General features: G+C 39.3%; 1 protein-coding gene across 9 annotated transcripts in view; it reads right to left on the bottom strand.

Annotated features, from left to right (window-relative positions):
* Nucleotides 1–534: 534 nt before the first annotated feature.
* Nucleotides 535–22,437, bottom strand: part of LOC140916230 (histone H2A deubiquitinase MYSM1-like) — a 40,030-nt gene continuing 18,127 nt past the window's right edge. The window contains exons 5-14 of one of the 9 annotated variants that reach the window (XM_073357542.1): nucleotides 21,043–21,131; nucleotides 20,638–20,692; nucleotides 20,501–20,551; nucleotides 19,646–19,720; nucleotides 19,104–19,292; nucleotides 18,707–18,839; nucleotides 15,836–15,941; nucleotides 15,636–15,693; nucleotides 14,553–14,585; nucleotides 560–2,090 (exon numbers count right to left, since the gene is read on the bottom strand). In XM_073357542.1, coding sequence (XP_073213643.1) covers nucleotides 1,134–2,090; nucleotides 14,553–14,585; nucleotides 15,636–15,693; nucleotides 15,836–15,941; nucleotides 18,707–18,839; nucleotides 19,104–19,292; nucleotides 19,646–19,720; nucleotides 20,501–20,551; nucleotides 20,638–20,692; nucleotides 21,043–21,131 — 1,746 coding nt within the window. In that variant the 3' untranslated portion in view covers nucleotides 560–1,133. Of the gene's footprint in view, nucleotides 2,091–3,003; nucleotides 8,385–9,310; nucleotides 10,336–14,552; nucleotides 14,586–15,635; nucleotides 15,694–15,835; nucleotides 15,942–18,706; nucleotides 18,840–19,103; nucleotides 19,293–19,645; nucleotides 19,721–20,500; nucleotides 20,552–20,637; nucleotides 20,693–21,042; nucleotides 21,132–22,437 lie in introns of those variants that run through there. The other 8 variants (XM_073357540.1, XM_073357535.1, XM_073357536.1 and 5 more) reach the window with 8 other exon arrangements.

Genomic DNA, 22,437 nt, shown 5'->3' with positions numbered 1-22,437 from the left:
TTTTTTCCCTTCTTTCCCTTTGTCCTTTAAGGTGATGATGCTACATAGCAAAAGATTTTGTATAGTGGTAGGTGACTAGTGTCCAATTCTGATGTCTTGGCCAAGTTCCGGGTTGGGTAATTACGTTCTGCTTACCTCAGTTTCCCCTACAGCTTGAATGAGGTAAAGGTCTCTTCACACCTTGTCCTAAAACATTGTGTGGTATTGCTGTGGGCTGTTAAACAGTGAAGAATACCTTTTCCTATTGGAACTGCAAGGGACGTTTGGATAGAGAGAAACCAATGACCAGAGTTGGAATTTGGCCAGGAAAGCAAGGTTAGCTCTCCCACTCTTAGAAAAAGTGCCAGTGAATCTGTAATGACTACAAGTGGTAAGACCCTCATTGGAAAGCATGTGCGGGATTAGAGCACAAGGTTGTCTGATCAACTTTGAATTTCAGAATATTTGCACCTGGAAAATTATGTTTTATATTCCTTCGACAAATGAGTCAGCACAGAAGGCTGTGATACCGTAAGTCTGGAAGGTTTCAGAGTAGCAGCCGTGTTAGTCTGGAAGAGATCACAAATTTTGTTTTGTTTTGTTTTTGGTGGAATTTATTAAGTTTAAAGTTGGTGAAAACAAAAAAGTTCCAGCAACTTCATCAAAGATAGTAACTTTAAAAATGTCATTGAAAACAGAAAGCCAACCCTAATTATACAAGTGAGTCAGACAGCACATATTCAAGCTTCAGCACCTGACTGTGCAAAAAAAAAAAAGTCCTCATAAAATGTTTAAACAAGTTTAACAGGCTCTTTAGTAATACAAATGTAGGTATTATAAATTACGCTAAATAGCTAGGTTAGGAAGTACAAATAACTTTCTTGTCCCCTTAAAAATACAACTATACAATTGGAAAACTTTGGGCTAAGGTGCTCATCTTTTCTTTTCAGGTGATTTTGATAATCAACTCTCAAATTAATTTATACTAGTTAATACCACTTTACTAATCTAAGCTCATTTAGGATTTTAGAAAACGATTGTTTTAAAACTAGAAATAAAAAATACCCCAGCCTCCCCACACAAACATTGAATAATCTTGCCATTTCTGCTTCCTTCTCATCAAAGTCTTAATTTCTGTCTTCAGATTAAGGCAGCTATGAGTTCTGTCCTCGTCTCATTTCACCCATCTCCTTGATCTCGACCTTCTCATACTTCCCGGTCCGCCTCCTGGTAATAACCAGTACAGTAATCCCAGCAATAATAGTCAATATCACTACTGCTAACACAGCAATAACGCCAGCAGTCAGACGTTTCATAGAAAACTCTGGTGGCTTTTCATCCACATAGTAAATTAAAATTCCTTCCACATCCAAAGGCTCTCCGTTAACGGAGAGGTTAAACGCATTACTGCGGTGAAATATGGAGTCAAGTTTAACATCTTTTTCAAAGTAATAAGCCACATCAGCTATATCGACATCTCCGTTGGATTTCTGGGAAGCATTTTGCTTCAGGTCAATATGGATGAATGGGTATTCATACTCAATGGTAGTGATGTACTTTGGATGCAGCTTGTATCTGTTCTGAATGATTTGTCTCAGACCATTTGCCACTTCAGAAGCATGGAAAGCTTTAGACCTCTCCTTGTGTTTCAGTTTGATGAAGATCCAGTTAGTTCTGACTAGTTCATTGCATTTTAGGTTTTTGTCACCCTTATCAGTTCTTCTCACCCCAGCAGAGTTCACGCACCAGCAGGTGTCGGTCTGATTGCACTGCCTGGCTTTGAAGATACCACTGTTCTCACAGTCTGGATTGTAAACTCCATCATTGTCTAAAAAGCCATGCTCAGGTTTAGAGAAGCGCCTGCCCTTTGCGGAGCTCATTTCTGCCTTCATCAGTAGGCATTTTGAAGTCAACACTGAACAATTCACTCTTTGACTTGAACCCACCAATGTGCAGAAGCAGTTCCCAGATGTGTCTTCAGTGCATACAGCCCGTCTGTTGGTTGCACAGATACAGTTCTTCTGGGTAGATGATGATGCAGCTGCCAAGATCAAAACCAGCACAACTCCAAATCTAGATTCCATGTTCAAGGGAGAAAGAGAGGAAGAAGCCTGTGGGAAGAAATGGCAAGGGCTGTCTGAAAACTAAGCCCACTGACAGCCAGTCTCTTCGTTTTTGTGTACTGGTGAGCCACTCCCTATTACTCAACCCAAATCAGACCTGCTGGACAGGTTCTGCTCACAAACAACTGGTCTCTGGCAATACAGAAAACCCACAGAGAAGTCAGCGAGCTGCACCTTCTTCAATTATACCTTCAGGGAGTGGCAGTTACTCCCCACCATTCCACCCTGCCTCCCTCCCTCCTGCTGAACAAGGAAACACGACAGGCAAACAACACACACCCCAATATAAAACGTGGCTCATCCAAACACAGAAATGCCATTGGGCCTGCCCTGTGGGTCAGAAAACACAAACACAGTTTTTTAAGATAATGTGAGTGTGCCTGAACCCCTTCTTTCTGTCTCTGTTTCCATCTCCTAAATGTATAAACTCAGTTAGGGCCCTGTGCAGATGGGAACTGGATCAAGGAAACACACAAAAGGGAGGACAGCAACCCACGCTGGTGTTTGTGGAAGCCTCACTGCCCTGATATTATGGGGGAGAAGTGCCATAATTAGAGATGGGATGAGGGATGTCACAATTCAGGGCAACAGCACATGTATTTCCCTTCTATGGTCCAGCAAAGGCATCAACTCATAGGTTTCTGGATCCCCAGCTGTTGCTTCTCTTGGGCTGAGACACGCATCTCTCCCACTCCTGACTGAGGTATTTTCAGGCTATACAGCTCCCTGCCTATAGTCCAGCAAAGTCAGACAGCCTAAGCAGGCCTGCTTTACTTTTCTCCTCAGAAACAGTAAACAGTGTAATTGCCACAGTTAACAGACAGCTCTTCCTACGCAAGCATATTTACTCTTAAGGAAAAAGCATGACAGAGAAAACATTAAAAACAATAAAAAAACCTACCTGCATTCTAAGCTTACCAGTGATCACCCCCTGACTCCAAGGACTCTGGCAGGTGAACAGTCCTTCAAACCACACCAAGGGGTTTTCTTGTGGTTACAAGTTCATAACCCCTACAGCTCAGAACCAGAACACAGAACAGACAAGTCTTTCCAGCCCTTCTCAGGAAGGATTGGCAGCACGCCTTAGACCAAAGGTCTTGCCCATTTGCTGAATCAGAATGAAGGCCTTGAGTCAGTTTTAACTCAGCTATTTACTCAAAACTCCTTTCTTTGTTGGTCCCTGCAGAATCCAGTGTGAACTGGTGTATGCAAGCCTCCCTCCAGGTGGTGGTAGCTCTCTGGAGATGTTACAACCTGAATGAATTTGCTTACCCACCCCCACTCTTCTTAGTTTTTGGAGGGCTGTGATCTCCCTCCCCCATGGAATTACATACAATCCTTGGCCCACAACGATGCATAAACTTAATTCAATATGGTTTGTCCAGGATATTGCACAAAATTGCCTTCGCTGTCACATCTCCCCCTAAAGAAGTGGGTACAACTAAGGTGCCTGACAGCAGCCTAGGGGAGTGCACTGTCTTAATTCCTGGACAGGCTGAGTCTGTAAATGGCATTTTTGCCCTTACCTTTTATAATTTCATATAGTAAATATTTTGCAAGCAAGCCAGCATACGTCCTTCAAAATTCCATAGTGTCACTCGTCCACCAGTCTGTACAATTTCCCTCTTTAGAGCCTCTGGGACTGAACTCTCACATGGCCCTTCTCACCCCTCAACCTGTGGGTGTAAGTTTGAGATGGGGTTCTCTCACTCTCATCTGATTTCTAGGGAGTGTGTGTGGTGTCTCTTTGTCTCCCAAAGGATTTGCTGCCCCAACTATGGGTTGAGGTTCCCCACCCTGACAAACAAGGAAGAGCCTGACAGAGGCAGCACCACATTCCGTCCAGACTGAGCACACCACGGCAACAGGAACCGTGGACAGCTCAACAGCTAGAGCAGAAGCTGCAGCTGGAGAAGAAACACAGCCGCTAGAAGACTGGGATCAAGAGGTAGCAGACCAGGAGCACCAGTGCTAATATAAGAGAGAAGAGAAAGAGAACCATTTTGCACTAGTTTAAGATGAGGGAGGCTGCGGCTGCAAGGTAGGCAAGGGGCCAGAGGACGCTGCCTGCCTGACAAAACACATCTGATCCCTCAAGAACACGCACGGGAAGGGTGAGCTACTGAGACACTGCATGTAGGAAGGTGTCATTGTTTTGTACGAGAGGTACTCTCCTGTGCTTTATCTGTTAAGTAAAGAGCATAAAGTGGAGTAACTGAACAAAGTGTGTGCGTTGACCGTTTACAACTGCTGGGTGCCCCTGAGGGAGTTAAACTGTAAACCAGAAGCTTCACACCTTTTTGGTGGAGGTCTGAGAGAGGGGAGTACTGAAGGGTTAGCGCTGGACCTAGGAGGGCTAGGCAGTTGGATGGCAGGCTAAAGCACTCAGAGGGGGTGCCGGTTAGAAGGTCTACGGCCTGAGCGCGTGACTAGGGACCACAAGGTTGGGGCAGCGGCAGGACTCCGTTGAGGTTCCAGGAGCTTAATGCACCCCAGGGCATTCAGAGCACAGAGGCTTGGATTCCCCTCAGAGCAGTCCTGATCGGCAGCTAGGAAGGGGTGCTCATTAGGATCTGTGTCGGGGCGATGATACCGCAGGCAGGAGAAGCGGATGGGTGGACCAGCCCTCAGTCTCCTTGGCATGGCAAATACCATTTGGATAATACTGCTCCTAGGAACATCAGCTCCCATGCTTACGCTGTCTTTGGTGATGGGGTACTAGCCCCAGGAATGAACAATGGAGTGAGGAGCAGTATGGCTCCAAAAGGAGCTGTGCTGCCAAGGACAGGGCTAGGCTGGCAGAACCACAGAGAGATAGGTCTGACTAATGCTTCCTTTTCTCTTGGATCCCTGGACTCCACTGTCTCCTCCATGATCACACAATCTGCTCCTCCTCTGAAGGGAGCACAAAGCAGTAATGCGGCCATCGTTTCCCAATCCTCTGTCTTGCAGCTCCCGTGCAGTTGTATTGTCTGGTTTCTTATTGCTTGGGGATTTCAGTTTTGTTTTGCTATACCAAAAGTTCCTTTTACTCTGCTCCAACAAAATCCCAGAGCAGCTGCAATGTCAAATCGATGCTGGGTTGACAGTTTCTGCAGTTGCAGATTATACTTTCATTTCTAAAACAGCTGGGGCATTCCTTCCTTCTAGCAAGGATGGTTTCTGCCCCTCCTACTTCCCTTTGATATACTATTTAGCCCAAGCCAATAAAACATACAAAAACTTTCACACTTGTTCTGTTACCTTATAGAGTGGTTGATATTGTCATGGCAGTTTCTGGAGATACTCAAATTTCTGATGGTGGGGTAATTGCTCTGTGGGCAATGTTCCAAATTACTTAACAATCCACCCTACACGAGTCACTGTTTTCACATCTTCCTACTGCTGCCAGTAGAGGTCAGACGTTCGACTTGCTCATTGCCCGCAGAGTTGATTAAGCACAAATGCCTGAAACTGAGATATGCTGAGCAGCTTGTGCAAGATGCTGAGCACCCTCAGGCACTCCGTAACTCACAGGAATGGGTCCTGGAAAAAACCCATATTCAAACTCTACCTCCACAGGGGTTTTCCCAGAGCCTGCCCTTTATTTAATTTAAGGCATTGTAAATAGTGGATGAATTATTAGGAAGCTACAGTGGTTGCCAATTCATATTTACAACCAAATATGGGCCTAAACCAAACCAGCAGTTCCAAATACCCTTAACCTTTAAGGAAACTCAGACCTGGAGCTGAAATTGGTGGCTTAGCCCTCTCTCTATCTGGAATTGAATAAGAACAATTGTTATAAAATACAGTGTAGAGAATAATCCTTCATTGCCAGGCAGATGAAGTAGGTAAATTCCTAGATTTACTCCTGTTTCCTGTACTGGCTCATTTTGTGACCTTGAGCAAGTCACTGCACTGCTCTGTGTCTCAGTTTTTCCCTCTGTAAAATGAAAATAGTATCTACATGCCTTTGGAAAGAACTTTGAGACCTACATGTGAAATTGCTAAGTAGTAGTATTTCCAACTCTAATTTCATATATTTTTTTTATAATATATGTAGTGTGGTTTGTTCCAGTTCTTCTCTCCTGGTATTCAGTCTCTTGCTAAGCCATGTTGCTTCTTCCTCTTTAATATCACTGATATCTACCTTCTTTTCACTCCCCTCCCACATTACTAAAGCTGTTGCCCATGGTTTGGTCATGTGTCCGTGATTACTGTAACCTCCTTCACAGCCTTCCATCTTCAGTCCATTGAAAATACTGCAAATGAAGCCATCCTCCTCTCCAGCCACTCCAAACTTATCACCCATCTCCTCAAATCCATCCCTTAGCTAGCTTCCTGTCTCTTACTACAGCACCTTCACTCGCCCTGCCTGCATCTCTGCTCTCATTTCCTCAAACACCTCTACTTGCACTCCACACTCCTCCCCAGCCTCTCACCTTTGACTCTTTTACCCGGCCACCTTGGAAGAGTCTCCCAGTCAACTCAGTGCACCACCTCCGTGACCAGTTCTTTTAGGTGCATTTCCTTCTTTAGCCTCGCCGACCCTCTCTCCTCACCCTTCCTTTCTTAGCCATGTCTTGTCTTCCACTTGTCTTGTTTCTTTTATGTTATAAACTCCGGTTTTTTTGTTTTCATTCTGGAGTTTTTTAACTCCGAGATCTCCTCAACTGGTGTCAACTGTCAGCCCTTGACTTCAATGGAGCTATAATGTACATGAGTTGAGAATCTGCCCACAAGTGTAAAAATATAATTAGGAAAGTCAAAAAAGAATTTGAAGAACAGCTAGCCAAAGACTCAAAAAGTAATAGAATTTTTTTTTTAAAGTATATCAGAAGCAGGAAGCCTGCTAAACAACCAGTGGAGACACTGGATGATTGAGATGCTAAAGGAGCTCTCGAGGATGATAAGGCCATTGCGGAGAAACTAAATGAATTATTTGCATCAGTCTTCACGGCTGAGGATATGAGGGAGATTCCCAAACCTGAGCCGTTCTTTTTAGGTGACAAATCTGAGGAACTGTCCTACATTGAGGTGTCATTAGAGGAGGTTTTAGAACAAATTGATAAACTAAACAGTCATAAGTCACCAGGACCAGATGGTATTTACCAAAGAATTCCGAAAGAACTCTCACGTGAAACTGCAGAAATACTAACTAGTCTGCAACCTATCATTTAAATCAGCTTCTGTACCAAATGACTGGAGGATAGTTAATATGACACCAACTTTTAAAAAGGGCTCCAGGGGTGATCCTGGCAATTACAGGCCAGTAAGCCTGACTTCAGTACCAGTTTAATGGTTGAAACTATAATAAAGAACAAAAACGTCAGACACATAGATGAATGTAATTTGTTGGGGGTAGTCAACATGGTTTTTGTAAAGGGAAATCATGCCTCAACAATCTACTAGAATTCTCTGAGGGGGTCAAAAAGCATGTGGACAAGGAGTAATCCAGTGGATATAGTGTACTTAGATTTTCAGAAAGCCTTTGACAAGGTTCCTCATCAAAGGATCTTAAGCAAAGTAAGCTGTCATGGGATAAGAGGAAAGGTCCTCCCATGGACTAGTAACTGGTTAAAAGATAGGAAACAAAGGGTAGGAATAAATGCTGAGTTTTCAGAATCGAGGGGGGGAAATAGTGGTATCCCACACAGGTCTGTACTGGGCCCAGTCCTATTTAACGTATTCATAAATGATCTGGAAAAGGGGGTAAACAGTGAGGTGGCAAAATTTGCAGATGATACAAAACTACTCAAGATAGTTGACAAGTTTGATAGTTGACAAAACAAACAAAAGGAAGTATACTTTCACACAACACACAGTCAGTCTGTGGAACTCTTTGCCAGAGGATGTTGTGAAGGCCAAGACTATAACCAGGTTCAAAAAAGAACTAGATAAGTTCACGGAGGATAGCTCCACTAATGGCTATTAGCCAGGACGGGCAGGGATGGTGTCTGTTTGCCAGAAGCTGGGAATGGGCAACAGGGAAAGGATCACTTGATTACTGGTTCTGTTCATTCCCTCTGGGGCACCTAGAATTGGCCACTGTCGGAAGACAGAATACTGGGCTAGATGATCTTTTGGTCTGACCCAGTATGGCTGCTCTTATGAGTTTGTAAAGTGCCGTATAAATGTAGCGTTCTGCCACTTTTTAATAATACTTTGCTCATACATATCATCTAATGATCTCAAAGGGTATGTCTTCACAGCAAAGAAAAACTCACGGCTGGCCCATACCCACCAACTCAGGCCTGGAGGGCTTGGGCCTCAGGGCTGTTTCATTGCTGTATAGACTTCAGGGCTCGGGCTGGAGCTCAGGTTCTGGAACCCTCCCACCTTGCAGTGTCCTAGAGCAAGGGCTCCAGCCTGAGTCCGGAAGTCTACACAGCAATGAAACAGCTCCACAGCCCAAGCCCGAGTCGGCTAGCCCGGGCCAGCTATGGGTGTCTAGCTGCTGTGTAGAAACCTTAATGGACTTACCCTTATGCCAGATTTTATTGGTAGGTATTATCCCCATTTTACAGGTAAGGAAACTGAAACACAAAGAAGTTAAGTGGTTTGCCCAAGGTCACATAGACAGGAGAGCTACAGATAACTGGAAAAGATGCCTGATACTGGAGGAGTACAGCAGTGGTGGAACTACTGATAGTCTAGCCCCCTACCTGTGGGAAGATCTTTATTGCCTTTGTCATTTATTATATTGAAAATTACATTTGTTGCCTCCCCCATCAGTAGGTGGCCAGGTGCAGAAATATTTTGCCCCGTAACATTATGGGACAGAAGAGGTAATCAGTGACGGACACATCAGCCAAACTCCTTGAGATGCAAAACAGTCTGGGGAAGGGGAGAATTCTATTTTTAACTTTCATGATAGATTTACATAACGTACCAAAATAATCAGACCACTGCACAAAATTTTGCTGCATGTAAGTGGGGATAGAAGAGGGGACAGAAAAACTGCTTCATTTAAGATTTTTATCTCAAAAAAAAAAAAATCAGTATCTGATGTGCCTTCTCTCTGTCATAAAACCATCCAAGTTTCCTCTTTTGGACCCATACTAGAATAAGCCCAGGTACTAAAAGAATCAACCATTTAGTTCAGCAAACGCTAATTAACTAACTAACTAATCTTGTAGGAAATGTACACAGAATTATTTCTGCAATGTTTTCTGCTTCCATGGGAACACTTTCTCTTCCTGCTTCTAAATCTCAGACATAGGGCACTAGGGTCTATATTAAACAGCAAGACACTTCCAATACAAATGACCAGAATATTTTAATCTAGGCCACTAAATACTTTGTTCAGCATCAAACAGAATTTCAGAGTTCACAACCACCTACTGCCATAGCGCTGAATCTATGGAACTATATGAAAACACCCTGCAAACATATTTCCTTTCCTGGCTTATTCGGCAATCAGCGGCAAGAGCACAGTAGGCTTCCCTTTCCCGACCCATTGGTGCATCATTGCCTCTACATTCCTTCTTGTGGTATGCTTTGCCCTCTCCCAGTGCGGCTTTCCTTCTATCTTCGTCTCTTTCCATTCCACAACTCCTATACCTTCTTCTCTGATCCAGTTCCCAGTTAGATCAGCCGAATTTATGCCAGGATTACTTCCTGGTGAAAAAAGACCATCATAGAAAATGTATCTATTATCTATCACCCCAATCAGACCTGCCCTAAAGGATTACAGGATAACTTTCCAAAGAAGACAGTCAAAAGAATGAAAGACTAAATGAAAGAAGCAAAACTATCCCAATCTACAGCCCATAAAAACTAATAACCAGTTAATAATTTGTCTTATACACACTGGATAGAATGATTTCTTGATATCGTCTCACCCAGCTTGGGACAAAACTCTTATTTCAGATCAGCTCAATTTCATTTAATGAATTCCCACCCAGGACTGGGAGTCTTGAGAACAGGGTTCGGTTCCTGCCTCTATTACATGCTTGAGGAAGGATGGTCCGATGGTTTGAGCATTAGCCTAGGACTTGGGAGATTGCAGTTCAATCACTTGCTTTACCACAGACTTCTTATGTGACCTTGAGCAAATCACTTAGCCTCTCTGTTCCTCAGTTCCCATCTGTTAAATGATGATAATAGCATTTTCTTACCTCACAAGGGTGTTAGGATAAATCCATTAAAAAGATTGTGAGGTGCTCAGATACTACGGTGATAGGGGTCATATAAATACCAAAGATCGACTTCTTAGACCCTAGGCAAGTCTCCACGATCTCTGTGCCATCTATAAAATGGGAACACTTCCATCATTACCGTAATTATTTACATTGCAGTAGCACCCATAATAAGCCCTGATCAGAATCAGGGTCCCACTGTGCTAGGCGCTATACAAAAGACAGCCCATGCCCCAATTACCTTATATTCTAAAAAGACAAAAAGTAAATAGAAGGTGGAGAGAATTGATACACTATCGAAACAAAGCAATCAGGGTGATAGCATATTAGAACCAAGTGTGTTTCTGATTCCCCTTCTCTCACACTCAGTTTTTAATGTAGTACAAAAACTTCAAAGATTTTATGGGAAGGGATTGGTGGAAAGAAGGAACAATCAGGCCTAACTAACATTCCAAAAACACTAATATCCTCAGGTAGGAAATGCTATATTAAAGTATTATATTTTTAGTTAAATATATCAGTGTAACAGAGCTCCATCTACTGGTGCTTATCAAACTTATGTGAATCACATCATTTTTAGTGCTAATTTGTGCTTCATTGCCAATTCTTAAGTTATTTCAAGAGAAAGGGAACTATTACAAACACATAATACAGCTCTAGGGTTACTTGATACACAATCTTTCAGTGAAAGAACATTCTAAAAATAGCTACCAGGAATACTAACCATGTCTGAGCAACATGTAAACGTGTATAACTTCTCATGGGCAATGACAGTACTGTGCATGAATTCCTTCAACTTAAACAGTTTTCCTAGGAAATTAACTTCTTATTTATTTTGGGGTTTTTAAGATATTGATGTACAAGTGAAGTACATGGTATAAAGCCCTGTGAATAAATACTGCAAACAATTGGGTCTTTAAAACTTAGAACAACAGCCAAATACACATGTAAGTATATATGTACTCAGTGCGCACACACAGGATTCATGGTAGTTACAACATATACAGTGGATGAAGAGAGCTTGTCATTTTCATTTCCCAAAGGAGAGGTGTTTCATAATATTGCAGTGAGCTCAGCTGATCATAGCATCAAGACAGATTCAATTTAAAGTACTTCGGTCAACTTGGTTTTAGTTGTTGAGTATTTCAGTTTAAATTGGGTCTTCTAAGATGTTGCTTACTAATTTCTTCTCTCTTCTGAGCAAGTGATCATGGCAAAATAGGACAGGTTATAAAAGATTAAATAGCACACTCTAGCACAGTCATACTGAAAACATGGTGCTTGTCAGAAAAATGTCTGGGTAAAAAAATAGAGATTTCTTAGTAAAAAGAAATTATTCCCTATCCGTGTTTCAAGTCAGAATGAGAAAGATATGTTTTTACTATTTTTTAAAGTCATATTAGCACTGCATAGCTGACAACACTAAGGAAGAGTGAACTGCGTTCTCTTCTGGTTCACATACATACAACTGTTAACTATTACTACAAATGCTGCACTTATTACTTGTTTGCAGTGTTGTTGTAGCCTTATGGTCCCAGGATATGACAGGGAGAAGATGGGCAAAGTAATAACTTTTACTGGACCAATTACTGCCCGTGAAACAAAATACATTTATTACTGGCTACAATGCACGAACCAGAAAAAAAACAGCTTGGATTTTAGATCCAGGATTAAGTGTGCACCAATAGCAGTTAAAACCATTTTTTCTACAAGTATACTGAGCAAATTTGGACCCTAATTCTACTTATAAACTGAGTGAACAGGTCTCTGGGCACGCACAAGAGTCCACTCATGAGAATGGGATTGCAGGATCGGAGTGTTGATGTGCAAGTCAGAGCGACTCAGACTCTACAATTTAAAACATCCTGTACCCAAAACGTCTTAGTTGACACTGTATATATGACTCTTTTAAATCAAGTGTACATCATTTTTAATGTTTTTTGCTCACTTTAATCATTCAAAAGGGGGCAGCGCAACCAGCAAACTTAGTTTCCATTATTTTAGCAGTACTGTCTCACAGTATTTTTTTTTTTTTTTAAGTGACGGGAAACATAACACCCAGAACAAAGACACGACGTCTACCACGTACTGCAGTTATACTTGTGGTTCAAGTATTTTGACAAATGATTTTGTTTCTACAAATAACTATTTACAACGTATTTTAGTACAGATATATACAATATGACTTTTTTATAGAGTAACGTATAAAACCACTGAAAACTGCAACAATACTTGATAAAGGAATACTCCAAAATTTAAACTGAGGGAGATGGGAAATCTCTTTTGTGAGCAAGATGTGTAGTCTACAGCTAGAAATACTGAGAGCCATGCAATACTTTCATTTAAGAAAGAGGAGAGAGATGGCATTTCACATTACATGCAATCTAGGGGAAATAAAAGGTCCACAGATTGGATCAATGTGTGCGTGTATACGTATATAAGGATTGCACTGCTTTTAAACTGATAGACTTTACATATCACACTAGAATCCAAAGCCTCTTATCTGCAGATTTACACAGTGCAAAAAGTTCTCTAATATTATTAAGACAATAGGTCTTGAATACAGCCTGGAAAGAGTTTCTAGTTATGTATGTCCATGTTTTTTCTAAAATTAGGTTCTGCATTGTCCATTTTGAAATGAAAAGGGACTAAACTCCATTTTAGAAAACACAACAACAGCTGATTTTACCTTCTTGGAAACAGGTATCTACTTGGGATGTGATCCCACAATATTAAAGTTTTGCAATCCTCACTTTTAATTGTTAAAATAGTTTTTTTTTCCCCTAAGTGCACAGAACAAGATGAAGTTAAGATGTAAATCTGAAATACTTTAAATTGCATTTTTGTTACACAGGGCCAGATAGAAAATTAAAATGTACATTTTATAGGGTGACTAGATCCCATAAACACAGGGATAATCAAAGTTCTTGGTTACTCTCTGTTTTCAAACATCTCAGACATTTTGGCCAAGATATTCTTCACATACAGTGGTAAGTGTACACTCATCAACAGTTTGCCCATGATTCAGGAAGAAATCCACCACTGCATATCCTTCTACAACAATTTACACACCGTGATACAGCCAATAATATGTTTAGAAGTTACGATTTCCGATAACAGTATTTCTCTTGAGATTCAATTACAAATCATTCTGCTTACCTGGCACTAATTTATCTGAATATATAATTGTATGAATGTATAATTGTATCAGAAGCCAATATGAACATTGTAGTTACTTGTTAAATTGCTATTGTAAAGAGACACATGTGCACTTCATTTTCTTTTCTGTTATGCAGTTGCGACAAACATTTTTCTGGCGGCTACAATACAGCGCTAGATTTTGCCATATCGCATTAACCTGTGAGAACCAGAAGCTATTGTTTCCATTCGAAACAATGGCAACTGAAAATGACAAATCATGATGATCTGATAGAACAAGATAGCACTGTGTCTCTGTAACATGGAAGATAGAAAGGAAAGAGTGCAACATGCAATAACCAGAACTTATTGTTTCCACTGAAAACAGTGACAACAAGAAGTGACAAATAAGTATGACCTGCTACCCTTATTTCCATGTATTATGGAAGGTGGGGAAGGATATGCCAGAAAAAAATTGTCTGTAGTGGGTCAGAAAGAAACAGAATGGATTAAACTGAGCAGAGAAAAAGTATAGAGTAGATACCAGGAAAATTAGTATCAACTAGACTATAATCTTTGCAGTGATAGAGTGGTATACATCTCATCTGCAGAATTATGCAAACACAGATGACACAAAGCACTACGGGACAAATTCTTCCCTCTGATGTACACATCTAACTCTCAATACAATGTGTATCTGAGGACAGAATGAAGGCCAAAATTCCATTTTCAAAGACTTAGAGGAGGGACCCTCTCCTTTAGGCACAAAACCAGTGTTCTGTATTTCAGCTTGTCCTTCCCAATGATAGGTTGCTGGCCAACTGATAACCCAAAGTTTGTGATACTATTCGATAAATTTTCAGAATGTAAAAAATAAAAATTTCATATGTAATCAGAAAACATTTGTTAGAGGTTTTCTAAATGTCTTTTAGAACCATTACACTATTTGAAATACTGGATTATGTCCCTATTGTTGTCAACTGAGACAATAACTTTGAAAGAGGAACAATGGATATTAGTCCATACAACTGAAATTTCAACACTGAAAAAGCCATCACACTGGCAATTCATTTGGGGACATGTTCTTATTTTCTTCAGTTGTATTATTCTGCTTCTCACTTTTGTAGCTAGAAAGGAATAAGTTTTCTATCTGAGTCAAGAATTCTTCAGCAATGAAGCAGTTCGTTACCTTGCCCAGAGTCTTCCTCATACACTCCAAAAGCTAGTATAAAAGAAAATTATTATTAAATTCAGAAACACATAACTGCTCAACTTAGAAGTTTCAGTAGAAAAAACTGAAGAAACTGTTTTGTCTTTCTAGCTGATAAATGCTGTAAAAGTAAACCTTGATTCATTTGGCAAGTTTGCAGAAACCGTTAATATAAAAAGTGTATACAGAGATTACCATAAAGAAACAGATCAGTGATCCCTTTTAGTCTGGGGCCCTGACTCAGATAGTTCCCTATACCAACTGCTTCAGAGGAAAGCCAAGCACAACTGGATCAACTGTGCTTAAGGGAACAATTATTTCTGACATTAGCTGGTGATCAGTTTGTGTTCAATAATTGGCTATGAAATAATAATCTTTGCAACACAGGACTTGCATTATTCTATAGACAATTATGCACAGGATTCTTCACCATAAATCATACAATAGTTAAATGCAAAAGATCTTTCTGCCAATTCAATTTTAGATTTAAATTGTTTATGAACAGTCATGTTGAGAGAAAAAAATAAATGAGAGTAATTATTGCATGTCTTCTGTTTATATGACTTTTGCTTTGAGCAAATTTTCTGTCTTGTTTATACAATTAATGTTACATATTAAATTATTTAGAACTTCATAAAAATGATTACACTGATTGGAAAACAAATTCTCACATATGCACGACAAATATGGTGCAACACCATTTTAAGAATAGGATAAAGGACTTAGGAGACTAATTCTCTCAATGTGCAACAACTCTTGTTGACATTAATAGCAGTCAAACAAGCAGAGAAGAGGAAATAATTTGCTTTTTTCCTCCTTTTAATTAAGGTTAAAACTTCAAATATTGCTTTAATCATTGGCCTCAACTCCAAAAATGAAGTCAACAGCAAGTTTGGAAACATAACACAACCTTATTTTCATAGTTATGGTAAATAAAATTATGAGCTGCAATATAAAAGATATTTATTGCAACTGACCTAAAATTGTGATTTTCATAGCTAAGATTATAGATGTTTCAGATTACTCCAAAAGAAATGACATTTTAAAAATTTAAATGCTTACTTTTTGCAAACAGGTCAGGTCAGAATCCCTGTGAAAGATTTTATCCATGGGGACACTGCTATTGGAAGAAATATAAAAAGTCTTGGTTGGATGAAATGGACAAATCTGTTTTCTATTGAAATACTAATAATAAATACATAAAAATTGTAAATTGGCTTATCTTAAAAACAAGTATATTGCAAGCAAACACACACACATACCTAGGAGAGAGCCTGTATTTTTCGATTATCCATCTTGTTTTTTCAAACACTAATTCCCACTGAGGTTCTTCCAACATCTGATGTACTTCAAACTTGTAAGGCAGGCCTGTAAATCATTAAAACATGATTACTCCCTGGTTCCCTTATACCTGCCACTCCTCTTCAAATCTGGAAGCAATCTCCTTCCTTCCTTGCAACTGTTCATAATTTACTTATGCTTGTTGCAGCAACAATAACTTGCAAACCTATTACTTACCAAAACTAAGCAGGTTGAAGTGACACTGTCAGCTAGTTTAAGGCTTCAAATTTAAGTTTGGTAGAAAAACAGTTTTTTTCATTAAATTATACCACATTTTTGTTTGGGGTTAAACTTTCGAAACAAAATATCTCTGCAAAAGAATAGTAAAACAGCAAAACTAAACATTTTATAATTTATCTCCCCTTTTTTTTATTTTTAAGGTCACATTTCTCATCTCTTGGCTAGTGTCCCAGTGTTCCCTGTGGATTAAACCACATGGGTAATATGTATTCTTTTTTATTCACAAGTAAGGTGTGGTGGCTGATACTATGGTGACGGACTGTTACCTGAGTTTGGGGGGAGGGTAAGAGAGAGTAAGGAAAGTTAAGTTTCTAAGCAAGAAATTCAGTTTTAAAACTTCTAGTTACATTACTGAGGATGGGCACAGATGAACCAACCTAAAAAGCAATATACATAGAATGCAAGAGGATGACTACTAGCCCACAAATCAGTTACCAGATAACCTGAGTGAAGACAGTAAATTCTAGTAAACATTAAAAATAAGCCTTTTCAGGACCACAAGAATATGATGAACTGATTCGCACACCTTCATTCAAAACCTCAAAGAAAAAGAAGGCAATACCTACAATTTACTATGTGAAAACACCTCAGATTTGAAAAAATGTTCAGTCAGTGCAAAATGGACTTTCAAGAGCAAGAATGTTCATCCACTCAAATAGTTATCACTGATGTGAAACTTCAATTTCTGTCCATTTCCCATGAACTCACATATTTTTGCCACAACAGAACATAGCTGCACCAGAGTTAAATATGAAAAAAAACCCCCAATGAATAATGCAATTATTAGAGTGCTTCGCAAACCCTTACGGAATCACTGAGGCATCATGAAAGACACAGAAAAATATACTATGTATCTAATATTGTGATTTATTTAATTAACAGGAACAATTGTACAGAAAGAAACAGATTTGTTTTTTAAGACCTGTGTATGAATTATGTTTCTATATGTACGAACTGGGAAGGTGGCCACATAGTTAATATTCCATATAAGATGCCAGTGTTTGATTTCCAAAAGGTTACATTTAAGAAAAATGTATTTACTCCTTGTACTATATCTATTTGCCACCTGAAAACAAGTCGTCTCCACAATTTATGGTAACAAAAAGACGACAACAACTAAGGCCAGGTATCAGTCACAGGCACTTTAGCTCTAAGTCATAGGAAAGTCAAGATGGCAGGACCAGGGTTACTCTAAGTGACGCTGTCAGTATGATAATCAAGGAGTACCACAAAAAGGTCATCTACACTCTGCCCACAGCACTGGGAAGCACATTCCAGGTGGTTGGTCTGTCCTCACTACAGGCCATTATAAAACATGAGGGAAGTGTCAGATCTATCTATCTTCCCCAACACTGCAAGATTCAAGTCCCTGATGTTTGGAGGCAAAGGCTGAGTTAGGGGGCAGCATTTATGAACAGTGGAACAGGAAAAATTAATTCTACTAATGGACTGCTATCCTGTGACTTTGCCTCAGATCAGCAAGGGAGTAAACACAGGAAACAGATCAATTCTTATAGTCCTTGTAATTTTTTTTTTTTTTACAAAGTGTCTCTAGTAATTTTTTTAAAAAGGGACATGAGATGAAAATAAATGAAAGGCTAAATGAAAGGTGTCTTCATGGAATGGGATTCAGATTCTTCTGTGAGGTGTTAGTGGGTTTTTCCATCAACATTTTGCCTCCCTACATGCTATTTATTAGTTATCAAAATATCCAAGTCAAGAATTGATAAATTTAAGGGATACTTCCTAGCCAAAAGAATAAACCTACCAATCAGAGTTGATATGTGAGACTGGGTGGACTGGAGCAAACCTGCAAGGTCTATGGGCAACATCCTTATAAGTAGCCCATTCTGTACTGCTGGAAAGGGGAAGAGAGCTGGGATTCCTGCCAAGTTATCAATCCCGGAATCTGTTTAGGACTACATCTTTTCATATTAACCTCTGGCTGATAGGTATGATTAGCGTGAACCCCCTTTGCACACCAAATTCCCAACTGCTGAAAAGGAGCCTCATGTTATTCTACCCCTTCATCAATCTCTCTTCCTTGCTTCTCCACCCCTCTTTCTAGATCTCTGTGATAGGCATGGAGGGAGGAGGACCACACTATGTCTGCTCATAGTTTTCTGAAGCAGCAGAGTGAAAGTGACATAATTCTTAAGGGTTTCACTGGTGTCCACAGAGTTCTGAATACCAAGAGAGAAACTGACCAGTCTTGATAACTTCACTTGGCTGTGATTTGGGAAACCTATGAGCAGCAACAGAGACAATACATATCTGTATGCAGCCAAGAGGACAACACTAGATCTCTGTATACTTAGAAGTATTTCTTTACAGTCATGAGGTCACAAAATACTAATGGTTTTTTAAAGTGAAAGTGAGATTATGCAGGAACTGATGGTTTGAGCCCCTCCATTTGCCAGGGAAAGCTGCCCAACTTCAGAGATGAGAGAATCCTTCAAACCCTTGTTCAAATGTTGAGAATATAAATGTTCCATCTAAAATCCTGGAGGATCAAGAGGAGTGGGGTAAAAGTAATTAGTTCAGATACTTACGGTATGAGCCATCAGAACTAATTTCATCACTAATAACCAGACAAGTAATCTGGGAATATGGAAGAGGATTATTTCGGTTATAAGGACTTATGATCATTCCAATGAACATTGCCCCACCTCTGGAGAAATAACTCTAAATGAAGGAAAAAATAAAATAGTTAATATATTTTCTAAGTGCAATACAAACTCCTCTTCCGACTATCTTTTATATTAAAAAACAGAAGGTAAATAATTAAACAATCTCTAAATTAACCACTGTAAGACACTGTAAAGCTAAAAATCAATTTACAACCAAAATGATTTTCAATTGTGAAACCCAGAACCATTACTGCATTAAACATATTAAATTATAAATACTAGAAATGAAAAGTTTTTTTAACATACACACAAAGAGTACCTGATATTTAGCCTGCGTGTCAATATCTCGTATCGAAGGGTTGGGGTCAAATGCAGGGTGAGAGTGGTACCATCCAATAACACTGTACCCTCTAACAGCCAAGGTTTCTGAGGCCTGAGTTTGAGACACTGGATCCATCTCACACTGTAGTCCTGTACTGAGACTATTGCATGGTTCTGCTGCACAAATCTGTAAATAACATCCCCATATGTAGAAATGGAAACAGAGTGAAAACATTTAAACCAATCATAAATCAATGTTAAATACTAAATTATTTTATGCAAACGTAGAAGAGATATGACAGCCAGATATTTTTACAAGATCTTAAATTTTGTAATGTCAAGATTACAATAATTAACTTTTCAAATTTCAACTTTTTAATATTAAAGAACAACTAATTCAATAATCTGTAGGACATTAACTCTTGAATACATGTTTTTTAATATAAGGCATTTAACCAATACTTTTAGTGAAATGCAGAATGAACACTGACCCCCCCCACCACCCAAAAAAAAAAATAACAAAAAAACCCAACAACTTACTTCAACAATTCTATCAGCTTCAGAGTATCTTCCCCCTAACAGGCCTATTACTTCTGCCATAGAAACATGAGCATGCTAAAGATATATAATATGAACACATTACTTAAAATATTTGTTAAAATATCCATTTTCAGAACTGCTGCTAATCTTGGATTTACATTATAAAACACTGTCTTCACAGGTTCTTTCACAGTAAGGTTTAGAAGGAAAACAGAGAACAATAAAGACTCTGAAATACTTTGTGTTTCAATTTAAAGTAAATAAATAAAGATTATCTTTGCCACCCATCTAAGTATTAAGTCTGTGTGAGGTGCTCTTAGTTGGAGAAACTGTCACCATTTAACACCAGGAACGCTGTGTCAAAACTGAGAAGACTTTGGCCTGGCCTGGCATACTTTGTTATTATAAAGGGAATACACAAATACTGAATCATCTTCTGGACTGCTAGGCAAATAGAGTAATGATCCCAATGGATTCCAAAGTGGCAACATGCACACTGAAGAGATGTTTCTTTTGGAGCAACTGCTATCACAGAAGATGGATATCCTGGGAGAAATGGAACTGCGTACGGATCTGATACTACTCTTATTTAAGTCAGTGACAACTCTCCAGTGACTTCATCTGGAACAAGAATAGGCATAAACAGCCATTCATGTTGGTAGACAACTTTCATAAACTATGGTTATTATTACAGTAAAATATATAGACACAACCCTAAAGAGATGCAGCAGTTTGGGATTTCTCCTGTAGTAGACTCTTACTTTTAGTTCTCAATGGGAAGGAAACTAATGAGAAAAGTGGGGCTATATCAAAATATATACTTCAGTCCATTATAAAACAATGCTTAATCCTTACCAAGTCCATTATTAAAAGTGCTTCTGAAGCCACTTTCACCTGAAATGGTTCCTGAAATGACAAACAATAATGAGTACCAGAGACATCCTGTAAGTAAATAAATGAATGTTCTTGATTATTCATGAATATGTACTTACTCGTTTTTCTTCAGTGAAGAAACAGCAAGGTATCAGCTGAAAGGGATCAAAGGAACTACAAAATGAAAGAAAATTTCTCTAAAGATAAGGACAATCAATGAAAAAAAGTCTTTAAATAAATCACATTTTCTCCCAACAGCTCCTTTTTTGTTGGAATTGCTCATTCCCCCACTCCAGTGACTGCTCCCCAATTACTGGAATTTTGCGATTTACACCCATGAATTTCAACGGTAAAGTTTTGTAATTTACAACTGTGATGTCAGACTTTTAAAAAATCTAGATTGCAAAGCACATATGTCTACATAGTAATGATTCACAACATTTAGGTTTGAATTTATGCAAGCCAATTATTATCTCTATTTCCAAAAGAGATATTGTAGAGCAAACAGCACACAAGAAGAAAACCTTTTTATTTGTCTTGATCCTTTAGAAGGTTTCGCAGGTTTAAGTTTCTCCTCCACTCTCCTTCTTGCTAGCTCCTCAGCAGAGAGATGCTAAAAAACAAATTTTATCAGTAATGATTGCCAAGCTCCTTCAAAATACCTAGATTCTGGGCACTAATTTGCACCCTGCCATGCTAGCAGCTTTTGTTATTGGATCACTCATCATGCACTGAAGCAGCCAGAATATACCGTGCAGTGTGAAAATAGTGACAGAGACATTAGGACATAGATCTGTTTTTGCAGGAAGATGGAAGAGACTCTTCCTATCATCCCCCAAGGCTTGATCTAGTCAGAGTTCAAGTAATGGCATCCACATCTCACACAAGCCTTCACTGTCAAATGTATGTGCAAGTACCACCTCCATTATAATCAGCTGGTCAAAACTTTCTCAAAGCAGTTCCTCTTTGGTGCTGAAATTTTCCACATTGTCTCAACCTAAAGATCATTCTTTGCAGGAAATGGTAGATGCAGCAGCCAAAGCCATTGAAACATTTTAGTTATTAGAGCCCATGCTTGCCTCAATCATGAAGTGTGGCTGTCTTGTGAGTGACATTTTGTACATACATAACTCAATGGCAGAAAAGTGGATTTTGTTTAAACTGCATGTGTTCTCTAGGTTTCAATGAGATCTAATAAACAAATTGAGTTTGAAAGAAAGTAGTTCAATAATTTTGATGTCATTAATGTCACACATTTTTCTCCACACAGAAAGAGTAGGATTATCTGTTAATTTTCTCTGCTCATTCTAAGGTTTAGAACACGAGGAGTGTGGATGCACAGTAGACAATTTTCTGTTTAGTCTAAATTGACTTTGAATGTTGATGGCTCTGCGAAGTACTTCAGTGTCATCTAAACTTGCAAACACTTCAAAAAACTCTGGAAAATCTTACAGTTTGGGATATCATACAATTTTGGGGAGGGGAATGGCGGGGATGGCACTGTTCACATTTCCTGAACTCTATCCCTAGAGGAATAAATACAGGGCTGGAAACCTAAAAGGCCTAAATTTTCTTTCCACCTCAGCTAGCCTTAATAAAGTCACAGTAAACAGTGTAAGAATCAGGACTGAAACCATGACTGCTAGGTCTAGTCAACTAAAACAGTTCTTCCGAGGTACATCACAAACGCTCTATTTTTTCCCCAAGATAACCACTCACTGAAACTGTTATAAAGCCCCCACTGTCTTAGAGCTAAAAACCCAGGGTAAAGGTGGGAACTGGTCAGTCACACATCTATCACCTCTCTCTTTCTTGTGCAACATATAAAACTCAGTACGTGATGTAAAAAAACTGTGTAACATAGTACATAGTCTTCAGGTTGGTTTATTTTTGAAGTCACTATAAAAGATCTACAAAGC

The sequence above is a fragment of the Lepidochelys kempii genome, chromosome 8 (genome assembly GCF_965140265.1).
Source record: "Lepidochelys kempii isolate rLepKem1 chromosome 8, rLepKem1.hap2, whole genome shotgun sequence".
Classification (NCBI taxonomy): domain Eukaryota; kingdom Metazoa; phylum Chordata; order Testudines; family Cheloniidae; genus Lepidochelys; species Lepidochelys kempii.
This window is presented reverse-complemented; position numbering and strand designations above follow the sequence as displayed.